The 17,128-nt window shown below is 36.4% G+C and overlaps 3 protein-coding genes and 1 long non-coding RNA gene across 5 annotated transcripts; 1 reads left to right on the top strand and 3 right to left on the bottom strand.

The window, feature by feature from the left end:
• Positions 1–2,215: 2,215 nt before the first annotated feature.
• On the bottom strand, positions 2,216–8,878 carry LOC122081413 (vesicle-associated membrane protein 711-like). Its single transcript, XM_042648534.1, has 3 exons — positions 8,468–8,878; positions 2,873–3,063; positions 2,216–2,419 (listed from the first exon to the last, which is right to left on the bottom strand). The coding sequence occupies exons 1-3, from the start codon at positions 8,682–8,684 to the stop codon at positions 2,252–2,254; spliced, it is 576 nt and encodes a 191-aa protein (XP_042504468.1). The 5' UTR covers positions 8,685–8,878; the 3' UTR covers positions 2,216–2,251.
• A 1,011-nt stretch (positions 8,879–9,889) lies between these two features.
• Positions 9,890–11,051, bottom strand: LOC122082763. The gene is made up of 3 exons (XM_042650528.1): positions 11,001–11,051; positions 10,371–10,622; positions 9,890–10,259 (listed from the first exon to the last, which is right to left on the bottom strand). Exons 2-3 carry the CDS (start codon positions 10,620–10,622, stop codon positions 10,017–10,019), a joined length of 495 nt encoding a protein of 164 aa, XP_042506462.1. The 5' UTR covers positions 11,001–11,051; the 3' UTR covers positions 9,890–10,016.
• A 3,596-nt stretch (positions 11,052–14,647) lies between these two features.
• Positions 14,648–15,565, top strand: LOC122082764 (potassium transporter 5-like). 2 transcript variants are annotated; one of them, XR_006141400.1, is made up of 3 exons: positions 14,648–14,996; positions 15,129–15,312; positions 15,404–15,565. XR_006141400.1 is itself a non-coding variant. In XM_042650529.1 (2 exons), the coding sequence occupies exons 1-2, from the start codon at positions 15,148–15,150 to the stop codon at positions 15,482–15,484; spliced, it is 246 nt and encodes an 81-aa protein (XP_042506463.1). In that variant the 5' UTR covers positions 15,040–15,147; the 3' UTR covers positions 15,485–15,565. The 2 variants fall into 2 exon arrangements, 1 of the variants encoding a protein (XP_042506463.1); XM_042650529.1 differs by lacking the exon at positions 14,648–14,996 and having other exon boundaries at positions 15,040–15,312.
• A 453-nt stretch (positions 15,566–16,018) lies between these two features.
• Positions 16,019–16,662, bottom strand: LOC122082762. The gene is made up of 3 exons (XR_006141399.1): positions 16,481–16,662; positions 16,149–16,192; positions 16,019–16,055 (listed from the first exon to the last, which is right to left on the bottom strand). It is a non-coding gene; the product is annotated as an uncharacterized LOC122082762 (long non-coding RNA).
• Between the last annotated feature and the right edge of the window lie 466 nt (positions 16,663–17,128).

Here is a 17,128-nt window from a genome sequence, read left to right as displayed (position 1 = left end):
GCACATAAATGGATTGGGAACACATTTTTATACACTTTTGCATAAAAAAATAATTAAAAAAAGCTATATATAACATGTAGAATGCATAAATACTTAAGTAGATGGTATCGTATTGATAGACAAATATATTGAATTGAAAATGTTCAAAATGATGAGGTTTGAGTTTCTTACAGTTTTTTCTTTCCTCATTGCCATTGCCACTGTGATGAGTGCCGTGAAGAGTGTCGTGGTGGTTCAAATCCTTGGCTAGGACCTTCTTCTTCAATAAGAGCAACTACGATGATATTATGCACTTGTCAAATATAGGCACAATATTTACCCCAATCGAAATATTTATGGTAGTGGGTCTCCCATTCATTGTAGAAAAATTAAATTTTTTTTATAGAAGTTGTAGATTAAATGTTTTTAAAGAACATATAAAAAATCAACAAAGTGTGGACCAATATATTTGAGTAGATATAAGAAATTAAAAAAAAGATTGAAACCCTCACTTTTTTGGGGAAAAAATGTGGGTTTCATTTGAAATCATGTATTTAGTAATTATAAGTTATGACATTATTTTTAAGAGTTGAATGAACTAAATTTTCTGAAAAAAAAAATGTACATTTGGGGATTTTTTTTTAAATTAATTTCGGAATAAAAAAATTAAAAAAATATATTTTTTTGAGAAAAATAAAAAATTTCCATGGAAGTTGTAGAACACTTGTTTTTACATAACATATAAAAAATCTAGAAAACTGTTGGTGAGAGTGTGAAGTGTTTGTTTCAAACAACAAAAAATTCACACTTAAGTAGCTGTATCGTACCGTATCGGTACGATACGACTCGATACTGCATGATACCTTCGATACGTATCGATACTCTCGGGAATTTTCAGATTTTCAAAAGTTCGTATCGTACGTATCGGTACCGATACGGTACGACGCGATACGATACGTACGATACGCCGATACATAAAAGAGGCCCAAAATCTCCCGTAGCGTATCGGTATGAATCGTGCCGATGCCTACCGATACGGATACGTATCGGCCGATACGGATACGTATCGGCCGATACGCACCGATACTTAAAACCATGATATATATATTCCAAAAATAAGACAGGTACAGAACTACCCCTGTAACCTACGATAGTTAACCCTAATACAAAATAGTAACCGATAAAGCCAAAATGCCCTTATGCCTAAAACTTAACAACCATCAATTAATGGAAACTAAATTAAAATGAAAACTAACCTAAATTAGCAACTGAAATCTAAAATTGAATCTCAAACCAAGACTTCATTCAAGCTTCAAATCTTTAGGAGTCAAAACTGATATCTCTATTGTCTTACATGACTACTTAAAGGAAAATACCATCAATTAATGGAAACTAACCTAAATTAGCAACTGAAATCTAAAATTGAATCTCCCTACTAACTTGACCACACCCTACATTAGCAATAAAGGAAACAAATCAAAGTACTAAGTTAATCCCAAATCTTCCCATGCCTAACTGCATCACCATCATAGGGAAGGGATTTGGGGCCAATACTCTAGGCTTAGGATCGCCCTAGGGTAATAACTCAATCCCAGAAATTTCAGATCAAATCGACTTCCCACTGGAGAGTTCGTAGAAATCCTTGGTAACTAATATTACCGCCAGTTGCAGAACCGGAGTATATAAAGCAACAATACGACAAGAAGTAAAGAACAAAAGAAGAAGCAATAGAATAAGGAAGAGGAAAGGGAAACCAGAGGGCGATACGGGAAGCACATACCTAGTAAGAGAAAACTGATTCAAGGATGGGGAAGAGAAGAAAGGAGGAAGAAAACCATTGTTTTCCGTCACCACACTAGTAACAATAACCAAACCCAATTTCTATTCATTCAAGTCTATTTTCAGTTGATTACACATATTTTAAGTTGGTTTTCAGTTGGTTTTCTGCTTTTGGAAAGCTTTTGCTTGGCCTCCTTGGATTGGGCCATTTAGACTTATGATTGCCCCAACCCTTTCCATTGTAATATTCTCTCCCTTGTTTAATGCATTTTATTATTCATCCAAAAATAAATAAAAGAATCATAATTGAACTCTAAAACCAAAACAAACTGTAAATCAAACTCTAAAACTGACTTTGAAATCAATTACAACAAATGTTATCTAACATAAAAAGTCAAATTACAAAAAACTAACCCTAACAATAAAAATTCAAAAAATAAACCCCTATTTGGCCCTAGTGGCTTAAATGCATCAATTACTTTGGGTTCAATACTTACGTGAGCTTGACATTTCTCCACCACACACTGTTCTTGAAACGGCGAACTTGCTTTCTAAAGCGAAATGTGTTTCCTTGCATATGAGCAGTCTTATCGACCAACAGTTCCAAGCGGTCTCCCCTCTCTAAAACTTTATCAATATTCTCTATCATGACATTGCGCACCTATCAAATTATTTAAAAAAAAAAAAATGCATATTCAGAAATTATATTTTGGTAAGAAGATAACTCAAATGAAGATTGTGTTCCCCACCAAAATGGAAATAGTTGGTATAAAATATATCTTTTATTATTTCACCTCCCCCCGCCCCAAAAAAAAAAAAAACCGAAGAGAGAGAGAGAGAGAGAGAGAGAGAGAGAGAGGGAAGGGTGATTGACATTCTTAACTTTATTTTACATAAAATGGCATGGACCGTTTTCCAATTGACAACAATCCATCCTAAACTATTAAATGAGAGCCATCCTGAGGAGCAAATATAAGGACTGGAACATTTAAACTAACAAATAATAACAATAACAATTCAAAATTTATTAGGTACTGCAAAAGGTCAACACAAGTAAAACTGGACAAGGAAAAAAGCAAGGAGCTAAATCTTCTTAAGCATTCAAAATATATACCTGACTCATTTCACCTTTCAACCGGTTGATCCTATCTGCATTAGGGTCATTGGAATAGTAGTCTATTTGTTGGCTCAAAACTCTTGAAAATTCTTCATTCATACCATAAGCCTGAGCTGTAAGAACAGCGCGGCCATAAGTCTTCACAAATCTTTGATGAATATCTTCTAGAAATGCGAAAGGTATTCTCCCTGCATGAAAAGATTCAACACGATAAGCAAACACCATATGTCACCATTTAGAAGCATGCCAAAATTGTAATTGAGCTCCCAAAGTCAACAAAGGAGAACTGCAAACAACATGAGAGAGTAGTGAGTCACATAAATAGTTTTACCAGCTACAAAGATAATTGTGAACCAGGATTATTAAAAAAAAATGCCCCTATTCTCTAGTCTTGAATCATTATCATCATGAATCTCATACATCAGCTTAAAATAGAAAATCTTCGAAAAAGTATGCCTATATAAGTAACAGAAAAACTTTGAAAAAGTATGCCTGTACAAGTGTGGACATTTTGGAAAGGTGGAAATTGTAAACGAAACTTTTGGCAATAACAAAATAAATCCCAATAAACTTTTAGAATCGAATTTGAAAATGAAAATTTGGCAATGACAGAATAAATCCCGATAAACACTTAGAAATTAACAACATAACCTAGAGGAAGGATCCTAGATGAAAACATAGATGTCAAGACGTCATGTAAGTGACGACTAGGCGTCTAGGCAGCCTAGTTGGGGTCTCGACGACTGTCGCTTTATTGCACTAGTGCCTTACTACAAGGCGCAACACTTTGTTATTTCATTTACCAAAGATATTATTCATAAATAAGCAAATACCTCACTTATTTGAATCCAATAAAAAATAGTTTACAAATCAAATTCTAAAAAGATAAAAAGTCAACCCACCAGTCCAAGAAAAAAAATTGAATTTTTGGTTGTAGGGGGGATTTTCAACTTTCAAATGCTGTGGTTTTTCTCAATTCTGAAAATTTCATTAAATTTTATCATGGTAAAACATTGCTAAAAACCAAAAGTCTGGTAAAATAATATTTTGTTTTGATGTTCATAAAATTATTTTAATTCAGGCGATTTTAACAGCATTCGCACACTTTTAAAATAAGTTTGACTGGAACATAATTTTGTCATTACAACTCAGATTTAAGTAATCTTAGACTTGTTGGAAAGCTAGTTTTGTGCTTTATCAAATACAAAAAGTCTTATGTAAAAATAAAATCATTTGACCAGCCAAACTTATAAGAGAACCTTCTACCAAAAAAAAAAAACCTTATTAGAGAACCAGAACATTTCTCTAAATATTGATTTTTGATGACTTAATGTTAATTTTTTATAACTTGATGTAGCTTAATGTTGATTTTTTAGGATACAAGGAATATATAGCATACTAAATAATGTTAGTAAAAAGAGAAAATAAAAAATAACACTTGGGCGACTTAGGTCACCTGAGTGCTTAGACAGCCCTCCACAGCCTTGGTTTGCCTTGGCACTATGACAACTATAGATGAAAACATGCTCATAGTAAGGTCTTCTTTTCTTAACTCACCCCTAAAAAACAAAGAAGGTAAGATCTATTTTGATTTACATGAACAGGTTGTATCTCCATACTTCTAATATTCAAATTCCTCTTGCTATACTGGATTGATCACCCCACCCTCTTTTCTTTCCACTTTCCCCAACTTCCCAACGTGACATGAACACCCTCCGTTCCTCATGGTAAGGTTTTTTTATCTTAACCCACCCCTAAAAAACAATGAAGGTAAGATCTATTTTGATTTACATGAACAGATTGTATCTCCATACTTCTAATATTCAAATTCCTCTTGCTAGACTCGATTGATCACCCAACCGTCTTTTCTATCCACTTTTCCCCAACTTTCAAACGTGACATGGACACCCCCTGCTTTCCACTCATAAAACGCATGCACACATAGGGAGAAAAATTGGGAAGGGTGAAAGAAACACCATCTACAACCCAATTGCAGCAAAGCACCGTAAAGTGTTCGGCACTTCTGTTGAGCCGGGTCTCATCTCCCTATATGACAATACAATTAAAGGTTACAAGTCTCCCATTCCCCACAGTTTCTCTATATGAGACAAAACTCAAATTCAGCACAACTCCCAAGTTATTTTGGCCACACAAATCCAATTTACATTCCACTGTACTTAAAACTCCATATGTTGTTGAGGCTCCATTGTGAGGCTCTCAATGCCCCCACCCCCATGAGAAGAAAAAGTGTTATCTTTAAATCTCCTCTCCTTGATTTCCCAAGAAAGAGTTTCTTAAGGCAAAAGTCTAGAATCAAATGGTTAGAGCTTGGCCATTCCAACACCACCTACTTCTATAGGTCTATGAAAGCTCAAACCAATGCCAACCCCAACCCCATCCTCATGCTTGTTTCCAAAGGCTGCTCCTCCGTCCAAAATGTTGACATCATTAAGTCTAAAGCAGTAAATTATTTCACAGAGATTTTAGCCTCCTTCCACAGGCTCCATTGATCCTATTCTTGAGGGTCTTCTCAACAAGTTCATTCCTAGCAACCTCATTGGCTCTCTCTAAGTTATTCCATCTAATGATGAGATCCAAACAATTGTCCTCTCTCATCAGGCCAATAAAACCCCCGGTCCTGATGGTTTCAGTATGGGATTCTTCTCAACCTCATAGGATATCATAAAAAAAGACCTCATAAAGGCTCTTAAGAGCATCTTCTTCTACCCAAGCCAAATCAAAAGGGTTAACCACTCCTTCATCTACCTCATTCCCAAGAAAGAGAGTGCCTTTATTATGTCTGACTCCAGGCCCATCACTCTATGCAACCTCTTGTATAATTTCATTGCCAAAATCCTTGCAAACAAAATGCAGTGGCTGGTAGAGTATCTTGTTAGTGACCACCAATCAACCTTCATAGTAGATAGAAGCATCTCTGATAATGTTCTCCTTTGCAATGACCTGGTTCAAAAGTTTTGGCAAAAAAGTGCACTCTCCCGCCGCTCTCATGAAGAAAGAGATTTACAAAGTCTTTGATTCCTTGAGGAGGGAATTTATTTCTAAAGTCATGCAAACCAAAAAGTGCACTCTCCCGCCCCTCATGAAAAAAGAGATTTACAAAGTCTTTGATTCCTTAAGGTGGGAATTTATTTCTAAAGTCATGCTCAAGATGGTCTTTCCTACTATCTTTGTTAATTGGATCCACCATTACATTTCCTCTCCTAATCAATGGCAATTTGACCGGGTACTTCGCCTCCGCTAGTCCACAATGGGTATTTGTCACGATTACCCCCTCTCCCATTTCATCTTCTCCTTGGCCCTTGAAGTTCTTTCTTGAATCATCCACGTTAATACAAGTTAGCAACTCGTCTCCCCCATGCCAAGTTCAAGGTTCTCAAGCTTTCCCATCTCGCTTTCACTAATGATCTTATGATCTTCTCTAAAGCAAATCTTCTTTCAATTGAGACAATCATGTCTTGTTGCAACTCTTTAAAAGATTGCCGGGCCTTCGGATCAATCTTTTGAAGTCTAAGGGCCCGTTTGGTATCATTTCTGTTCCAGAAACGCCGTTTCGTATCAAAAACGAAAATTTCAGTTTCTGTGTCAAAACGCAATTTTTAAAAGAAAAAATGGTGTTTCAAAATTTCAGATTTTTATCGGGAATTTTTTTTTTTTTTTTTTTTTTTGTAAAATGGAACGAAGCTGGGAAGACGGAACTCCACTCCGTACAATCTCGTTTTTTCAGTTTTTTTTTTTCACTTTTTGTTCCAAAAAAACAGAAACGGACCATAAGTGCACCAAACAAAAGATTCCGTTTTTTCGTTCCAATAGAACGAAAAAACTCCAAAAAGGTTTTTTTAGAACGATACCAAACGGAGCCTAAACTGTTTTTAGCAGATGTCTTTGATGTGGACAAGGATACTTTCATTGAGACAATGAGTTTCTCCCTTAGTCACCTCTCGACCAAATATTTGGGGTCGCCATTGATTCCGACCACTTTGACTGCTCACCACTACACTCCCATGCTTGATCTGATTTGTAGGAGGCTTCGACTTTAGAAGGGTAAGCTCCTCTATTATGTCGGTCATCTGGAATTGATCAGATTAGTCCTCCAATCCAACTACATCTATTGGTTTGGTATTTTCAGCTTTACCTAATCTACCTATGGAGCATGTGTATCTATCATCCTATGGAAAGGGTCGGATTTGTCCAGATTTCTCCACCCTATCTCTTGGGCCACGATTGGCCTTTTTAAGGATGAGGGAGGATCTAGGCTTGAGAAGAACTAAAGAAACCAATTTTGTTGGTATCCTCAAGCTGATATGGAAGCTAGAGTCTAAGAGGAAAAGTATATGGGTCAATAGGGCTTACTTTGGTTTCTTTCACAATTCTATTTGGATAGTTCCTCTTATCTCTAATCCTTTTTGTGCTCTAATTTGAAATTGATGATGGTGCATCTAGCTCCCTTCGGCTTGACAATTGGCACCCCAAAAGCATTCTCCTCTACTTAGTCGGAGTAAGAGCCATCTATAATTCAGGTACTAGTAAGTTGGCCCCAGTCGCAACTATTATTCAAGAAAATGACTAAGCCCCTCCTCCTTCGTTCCACTTGGAATGCTTTGTCCTCCATTCCTAGAGGGAATCATAGAAGGGGTGACTATGTGGTTTGGTCCTCCTCTAACAGCCATTCCCAGCCCTAAATCAGCTTGGGACTTCATTAGAATTAGTGGCCCTTTGTCTCCCTGACGCAAGATTGTTTAGTTCAAGGGTAAAATCCCCCGCCATAACTTAGTCACATGGCAGGCCCTCTCCAACTACCTCCCAACGCAAGCATTTCTCATTCACCCCAAGATTTCAGTCCACCTCCTTCTGTATCTGCTGGAATGTGGTGGAAGATGTGGACCACCTCATCTTTACCTACCCTTTCTCCACTTCAGTTTGGAAAGGGTTTCTAGGCAAATGCTGGCCCCATAGAAGAATAATTCTTCCCTTAGTTCGTGAATGGATTTGGGTGGATATCTCTTATGCCGGCAAGTCAATATGCGACATCATCAGCAAGCTTGCTTTTGGTACCGTCATCAATATCTGTATGGCATGCAATCTCAAATGATAATCCTCCAGATATAGATCCTTTGAGAAAATATAGATGTCAGTACCAAGCTTTCTTTGATTCCTCAGCAGGGCGTAAGTGATTCCCCCAGGAACAGAGTTATTGTTGGTTGTTTGAGCTTACCTCATTCCATTCTGCAGCCCATTACCCCCTCTCTTTGATGGTAGGGTTTTGCTTTACTTTGTATTGTTCTCCTGTAATGTTTTTCCCTTTTCCCCTTCTTTAGGGGGCCTTTGTATCTCTTCTCTCTTTTGGTGATGAATTCTTTATTCACCAAAACAGAATTCCATATGCAGAAGAAGAAAAGGAAATCCAAAGATGCAAATCGAATCCACAGTTCCAAAAGATATATTTTTCATTTCTATTTCTTCTTTCGGATTGTAGAGATAATAATCAAACAGGGTAGACAATAGACAAAGGGTTGAGGGGAAGGGGAGGAGGGGTGAAAAGCTGAGCGGTAAATTAGAGGAGGAAAACCTTACTTCCTGCGGTGTCGTCGGCCATGCATAAAACGGTAAGCCCATCGGTCCTGTTGACATGAAAGATGTAGCGATCCTGACTGTAGGAAACATGGCTGTCGTCGTTGCCTGGGATCTTCTCCAGTATCTGTCGAGCAATCGCGTTTGCATTCGTCGATGTTGCAGTGAATTCTGCCAAAACCACAGATCCTCGCGCAACTAGCGCGTACAAGATCGCCATTCTTCTCCCTCTCTAAACGTCTCCTACCTTCCGCTAAACAAAAAACGATCGAAGTATTGACCAAAGAATTCTTCTCCTCTTACAGTGACGCTTGAACTTATCTACTGAGATCCACCTTCTTATTTGTCTAAATCAAAAAATTCAGCTACTAGGATTTCAATCAATTTTGCTGGGATGGTTTTGGGGGAATCCCATTAAATTAAGCGTGGGTTCGAGAAGCATTATAATATAATATAATATTATATGAGCCTAAATTAGCTTTAGGGTTTTACAAAATAGAATTAACCGTTGGGCGTAGATGGACAAGTAGGAGTGTCAATCTTGAGTCCACACCAATAGGCCCAACCAAGCTCGATTCACTTAAGGCTCAATCTGAATCGGCCTATTTAATAAACGTGTCGGGCTTCAGTCGGACCCATTTATTAAAAAAGTGTTCACAGTGTAGGCCACTAGCCCGTCGGGACCCGACTCACTTAGGGGGCGTTTGGTTCGAATTATCCATCGGATCAGATCCTAGGGATTATGGGTTCTGGATCTAACTCATATGAATGAGTTTCTTTGGAATCATTTCAACTCGGTAAAAAAATTGTTTGGTTACCCTGATTCTATCATTTGATTCTAAGTGGAAAACTGTTTGGTTACCCTGATTCTGTCACTTGATTCTAAGTGAAAACTGTTTGGTTACCCTGATTCTGGCCATTGATTCTGAGTGTAAAACTGTTTGGTTACATTTGAGTCTTTGAACCCATGTTCTGTTGAAAAAAAAAATTCCCACAAACAAAACCTAAAAATACAATTTGGTCCACACATGTACTTTATTTTTAATTTTTTTTCCTTTTCTTTTTTATGGTAATATGTTAAAAAAAAAAAAAGTGTAACCCTAAACCTTTAAGTCTAATACTGTAGTGCAGTAATTTATTTTTTTTATTTTTTTATTTGTATTTGTATTTTTTTTTGTAAATTGAAGAGGCCAAAAAGAAGAACATTACAAGACATGATTGTATTGTAGTTCATGTAATCGAAATAGGTATCGTGTACCATATAATTCAGATCTGAAAATTGTCCAAACCAGCGGATGATTTGGTTTATGGAGATATATATGCTTCAAAGTGTTTATAAACAACAGTCTCCAAGCAAGAAGCCAGTAATATAGGTCCTTAGGACCAAATGAGAGAAGAAGCACGTAAATACTCGAATATAGTACTGAGTCCATCCAGGTACTAGTAAATGCTAATTAAGTCTTTCTATGAACAAAAAAAAAAATAGATAATGAACTCAATATCATTACAATGGCTTCAGACTTTTCTTTCTAAAAAGTTCCAAAAAAGTTCATCATACATTTTTGTTTAAATCAAGCTTCTTGACTACGTCAAGAACATCTCTCAACATCCTCATATGACCCTCAGATTCTTTTATTGCACCGTTCAAGTATCCTTTGATATAGTCTGATGAAGGGGAAGGAGATGATGAAGTTGATGTTTCTGAGCATAGGGACCTAGGTGGAGTCTGGTAAGTATCACAACTTGGGCTTGAACTTGATATCCATTCAAACATTCCACAACCTTTGTTTTCAACCTATAAAGCAAATATAATCATTTTATAAGAATACAAGAAAATAAACATTCAAATCTTAAACATCTGAAAAAAAAAAAATTAAATTAAACAAAAAATTTAAGAAATTCATACCCCAGTTGATTGTGGACAGCACCAAAAATATCGACCATAATTTGCACTTGTTTTCGCAGTTCTGACCTTACACTGACCGTTCCCACAGTCACACATCTTAAGATGGTCAACCCACATGAAGAAGTGGCAATTCATTGAACATTTAAAAAATTTCCTTCCAACATGTGACCCTGACTTAGAAGTGAAAACTGAGCAACCTTTCCCACAGTAATCACACTTTGCAATATCACAAGCGGATATATTCGATGTCATCTGTAAGTTAACACAAACATTTTCAATAGTCTATATGCATAGAAAATACTATTAAGTACACCCCCCATCTGAGTGTGATGGACAAAAAATAGGAGACTTCAATGGCACATAAACCAAATAAACTGGCTTCCTATGCGCTTCCTGTTTATACCATACCAACTAAACCAAAATATAAATGGACAAATAAGAATGATGTTGTCCATATTTAAACCTTGAAATCATTCAGATAGAAACATATGAAGAACCATTGTCTTAACCTGTCTTAATACTACATTTCACCATTGTCACAGACTTAACATAAACCAAAAGTTACATCAACCAAACAGATACATTTTCTTGCTCAATAAAACCATTCTCGGATAATGTCCAAACACTTACTTTTATCACCTCAATTCTTCTCAATCTCTGGCAAGTACATCTCAAGCAGATTTCGCCTATCTTCTACTTTTGTTTCCAAGAAGATAATGGCAGAATTCCACTTGGCCATGAAATATTCCTTGGCCTTAAACTTTTGTTGAAAATTGAGGTCTGGAATGGCATCAACAGCATTTATAATGGCTCTCCCAAATTCAGACTGAGATTCACTCATTACCATCTTCTCGATTGAGTTAGCAATCGATTTCAATGGACTTACCACCTTTTCAGCTACACCCTTCTTCCTCTTTTCTCTGCCAATATTGACGGACCCACGAGGTCTTCCTCGCGAATGGCTGGTACTACCAATGGGAGTGGAAGGAACACTTTCTTCTTCTTCAATAGGTTCATAGTCAACACCATCATTGTTCCCTATTCCCTCAACATGAGTACCTGTCACGTCCATCATAACTTCAGTGGCAGCTTCAGAGGGGACTGTTGAATCATTCTCAGTTGCCATCTCTTTCCTTGGCAAAGCTCCAACTTCAAGGTGAATTGGGAGCACACTATGTTCCTTCCAATACTTTTGTTCTTTTTTCTAGCAATATAAAGGACAATGTCAATGTGCTTATGTTGTAAGTAAGAAAAAAAAAACACAATTATATAGAAAGAACAATTTAAAGAATCCCATTATACCCTATAATCATTCCAGAAGTGTTGAGGAGCATCAAATCTCATATCAGATGCATTCCAACCCAATCCACTTTGCTTCTGTAGGTCACTCAATGCTCTAAGCCTTTGCTTCCAAATCCGGAAGTGGTTTCTCACTTGTTCACAGTCGTAACTAGTAAATAATTTCTCTTTCAGTTGGTTGGCAATTTCAATGAACTGCTCCTTTTTCAGTCCATTATCTCCACCCTTACTACTCTTGTACTGCTTCAATATACACTCCAACATGTAATGAGAAACGGCGCTAGGCCATGAAGCAATGTCCTGTGACCTACTATTAGAATCTCCTGTTGGTTCCATCACATCAAAACTAACAAAATACACCATATACAATGTGAGTATATTTCATTAATACTAAGCAATCAGTAACACTTACTACTTGGGAAATTCATAAACCTAATAGTTGCTTAATAAAGATAATAGTCCACATACATGCATCCCACAGCATAAATTTGATACCAAGCAAGAAGCCCAATTACTAATTGAGAGATTCATAAATCTTGTACTGCAATTTAGTTAATAGTCCAGCAACATGCATTCCACAACACCAAAATTTAAACCAAGTAATAATAACAATTACTAATTGGGAAATCCATAAACCTTATATTGCAATTTATATAATAGTCCACATACATGCATCCCACAACACAAAAATTTAAATCAAGCAATAATAACAATTACTAAATACTCGAATCCATAAACCTAATATTGCAATTTAGATAATAGTCCACATACTACAATAAAATCTGCTTCCAAGTATGTTTATACAGTCATCCCAAACCATGCAAAAAAAAAAAATTTTAATTTGTCCACATCAAAAGTTACATTCCAAATAGAAGTTAATCAATAACAAATATTCTAGTTCTTCAATACTCAATCTGAGTTGGACAAATCGGCTGCAACCCAATCAGCCCACATCTGGTCAGCAATTTGTTCTCGAAATAGATCCCAATCACCATTCTCCAGCACATGATCCTCGCCATCAGAACTATCATCTTCAACATCATCATTTACTTGGTGAGAGGTGGATTGGGTACTAGTACTAGCTTCTTCAACCTCTTCATCCTCTTCATCAAGCCATCGTTCTTCTTCTTCAACATTATTCTGTGTAAGAATGTGGTTATGCAACAACACACATGCCAACACAATTCTGGCTTGTGTTTTGAAAGGATATTCTGGCTGGTTTTTCAGGATCTTGAATCTTGACTTCAGGAGGCCAAATGAACGTTCAATCACATTTCTTAATTGTGAATGTCTCAGGTTAAACAATTCCTTTTTATCAGTTGGTGACTGATCAATATTTCTCCACTCTTTCAGATGATATCGAACGTTTCGATATGGACGTAAGAACCCCTGTTGGTTAGCATACCCAGCATCAACGAGATAATATTTACCTCGTGGTAGCACCAATTTTCCGTCGCCGTCTCTATGTAATGCATTGTCTAAGATTCGAGCATCTGATGCTGATCCTTCCCAACCAGAAAGAATGTAAGTATATTTCATGTCAAAGTCACAGGCAGCAAGAATATTTTGGGAAATATCACCCTTCCTATCACGGAACCTCGGATGGTCGCTTAAATGCACCCACGCAGGGATATGGGACCCATCTATGGCTCCGATGCAATCCTTGAAATAAGGGTAAAATCTTCCTTCATTATTTGTTATCCGATGATGCACTGCGACACTTGGAGGTTTCAATAGTATCGGGTACAATTTAATGATTGCCCCCAATACAAAGTTAAAGTACCTACTTACAGTCTCACCAGAATGTCCAAACTTGTATGCAATGACGCGATTTTTAACATTGTGTCCTACTGTATGTAGAAACATAATTAGTTGTTCATTCACTTGCACAGATCTGCTATCCCTCAATAGACCCTTCTCCCTAATCAAATGACTTAAACTAAAAAAAGCCCTCTTGCTTAACCTTATTTGTTCTCGACATGTTTTATCAGTGTGACCGATAATTCTCTCTATTTCAATAATACCACGTAGGGGTTCACAACGGTATGGCTCTTTCTTCAGATATTTTTTTATATACTGATCTACTGCTATAACAACAGCAGTCGCTGCAAAGATTATGATTTTCCTTCGCCTCCTGTAGCCGTCATCAAACTCCATTGTAAAAGTAAATCTACATTCAAATTGAAAAAATAATAAATTGGTGCTATACAAATTTGGAAATGGTACTCATATTGTCTTCTACTCACCTATCTTGGAATCACTATACAAATTTGGAAATAAAGTTTTCAAATGCAATTCATGTTTTATGTAGAACAAAAAATTAAAAGATTCACACATGACAGAAGATAGGGGACTCTTCCTAAATCCTAACAGACATCAAGAGCTCATGTAATGGGGTAAAAAGAAGCAATGGCAAAGAAAAAACAAATTGTTACTGAGTACCCACGGGAAGGTTGTGAGATTCAACCTTTTTTTCTGCTTCCATAACATACCATGTCAGATATTCATCAGTCTACATGACCCAAAAACAGAACATGTAACCAAAATTCATGGGATTCATATTACTAGAAATAAACAAATAGAATCATAGTAATAGGAGCAGACAAATAAAATCATATTAACAGAAATACACAAATAAAGTAAGGGTCCGGGTTCTAAGTGATTCTGTGCTTTCCTCATTTTTCCTATGATTATGTCAATAATTAAACCGAATAGGTTTTAGTTATTAATTTACTGTTTCTGTTTTTTCTTTTTTTCTTTTTTATGAAATATTTTTCATTGTCAATCTGCTGAATTGACTGAACTCATTTCTAAGTTTGTTTTTTCAAACCAGTTCTGATATCTTAAATAATTTTATGTGTTGATTTTTTTTCATATCAGTTTTGATATCCTAAATAGTTTTCTGGGTTGATTTTCTACTTTTAACATTCCATTATGAGTTAATCTCCTGTCCAGTTTGGGGTTCCAGAATTTCTCTCTGATCTGATCTTGTTGATTATTTTGATTCTTGAATTCCTGAATTGAGTCTGATTTGAGCAACCTCTCTATTTATGTATGATATATTAATATTTCATATGAGCTTTTACTCATAATTATCGGATTTAATTCTTATGCTTATTGCTTCTTTTTTAAATATTTGAGTTGTTCTGAGTCTGACTATTCTATTGTGTTTTGAATTCATAATTATTTATGATTTGAAAAATCACCACTGTATATCCACATTTGATTATTACCTGTCATCAAACCTCTATTCTAGTGTAGACTCATACCTAAGTGGTCTTCAAATTGCGTGGGTTGCTTGTTGGGCTGCAACCTTGGAGGCTTTGGGTGAGTTTGATTTATGCCAGAGTAGACTCATGTTCTCTTGCTTTGGTGAATGTCTGTTGACTCATTTCATCTTGAATAATCCTAGTTTTCATGCTTCTTAATTTGGTTCTAAATGTTGTTGAGATGATGAAGAAAGGGAATGAAGAAATGAATGTTGCAGTTGGAGTGTGAACTAAATGTAAAGAAGATGTTGAAGACGATGGAGAAAGAGATGGAGGTCCACAACCAAAAGCAGAATCAGACAAAACTTGTTAGGCTTGACTCACTTGATCAAGAGACCTCTCATATCTCTGGAATGGCGACCAAGACAACCAAGGTTTGAACTTTTTTTCTTTTTTTCTTTTTTTTTTTTGGATTTCTGAAGTGGGTTCTCTCTCTCTAACATCTTCTTATTTTGGTTTTAACAGGCACTGTCCATAGCTGCTGTGATGAAGCTTGCCATCCAAAGGATAGGAGTTGTATATGGAGATATTGGAACATCTCCCTAATGGACTGATCACCTCATTTTTCACCAAACAGATAGTTGAATTTAACAACAGAGAAGAAGAAGAAACGAATACTTGAAATTAACACATAACAAATATACAGTTGACATAATTTGAAATATGCATAGCTAATTTCCAACTCTGCTGGAACTAACACTGAACATAACAAAGAAAGAGGAAGAACAAAAAAAGTAGTAACATAGAGGAAAAAAGCATCCACTGGCACAGTATGGAAAACCATTACACAAAGGGGTATTTCCTCTTCTTTATGAGACTCTGAACTTTTTAAAGAAATATCTGATCCTTCAAATATGCTTCTCCAGAGACAGAAATGAAGAGCAGGAAACATATGAATCATCATATACTGTTTCACCATAGAAGAAGAAGAAGAAGAAGAAGAAGAAAAAACTAAAACCGAATTTCCATTACAGTAAGAACACGCATACGAAGAAGAAAAAAATCACATAAGAATAAAAATCTAACCTTAAATCAAGCTTCGATTCTAGTTCTTCAAACCTTGGAGTCAATCGTCTGATTTGGAAATAGGGTAAACCCTAGATATGAAGTTTACAACCTGAAAAATACAAACCGAACTTCAATAATCCTAATAAAACACAAATGTAGCCCAAGAATACAAAGAAGAATACAAAGAAGAGGGGAATCTCACCTTCAATCAACTCGGTTTTAGGTGTTCTTCTCAGATGCGAGCATCTGTCATGGACAGAGGGTAAATGTGAGAAACCCTAAACACAAAAAAAGAAGAAGAAAAAGAGAAGGAAGAAAGAAGAAAAATAAGAAGAAGAAGAACAAGAAAACGAAGACGAAGACGAAGACGAAAAGGAAGAGGAAGAGGAAGAAGAAGAAGAAGAAGACGAGGAAGAAGAAGAAGATGAGCGGAAGAAGACGAAGACGAGAAAGCAGAGGAAGAAGAAGAAGAAGAAGAAGAAGAAGAGGAATAAGAAGAAGAAGAAGAAGAAGAAGACCATTATCACGATTTACCTGTTGCTTCACCCGTCGCTAAACCTCGGTCGGACTTCACCGTCAGAATCGCAGGAAACCGTGGAAATGAACTCCAGTTGAATCCATGGCTTTTATACGAACCCAATAAACCGTGACTCGATTCCGGATTAACCTATTGAGGTTAATCCGGATGAATCATGGATTTTAGTTGAAATCCCTGATTCTACTGGGCACCATGACTCCGAATCGATTTTTCATAAAAATGAACCAAACGGTTTAAATTTAATGGGAAACTGATTCCCTGGGATCTGGTCCGATGGATAAATCGAACCAAACGCCCCCTAAAAGGTTGGGATGAATTGGACACATATTCTTATGTATTGACTAGTGTTGGGATGCATGTCCAACTCTTCCTAGCCCTTGAATGATTGTTGAACGGACAGTTGTTCGAAAGGAGCCGGATCGTCCAAAGGAAAGGAATCCTATTAAAGAAGTTCACAAGCAAGAAACATGCAAAACACCTATGTTTTCAAGAATTTTTTTTTTTTTTACCATATAAACTGGAAATCCTCTGACCACCCAGCCACTTTATGCGCAGCAATGCACAATGCTTCAAGTTATGATGTAAATAATTTTATTTCCTTTCAATGAGATCTCTTTTGTTTTCTTATTAAAAAAAAAAAAAAA

This window comes from Macadamia integrifolia, chromosome 6 (genome assembly GCF_013358625.1).
Source record: "Macadamia integrifolia cultivar HAES 741 chromosome 6, SCU_Mint_v3, whole genome shotgun sequence".
Taxonomy (NCBI): domain Eukaryota; kingdom Viridiplantae; phylum Streptophyta; class Magnoliopsida; order Proteales; family Proteaceae; genus Macadamia; species Macadamia integrifolia.
Note: the sequence above shows the minus strand (reverse complement) of the source record. Positions and strands in the feature narration are given on the sequence as shown.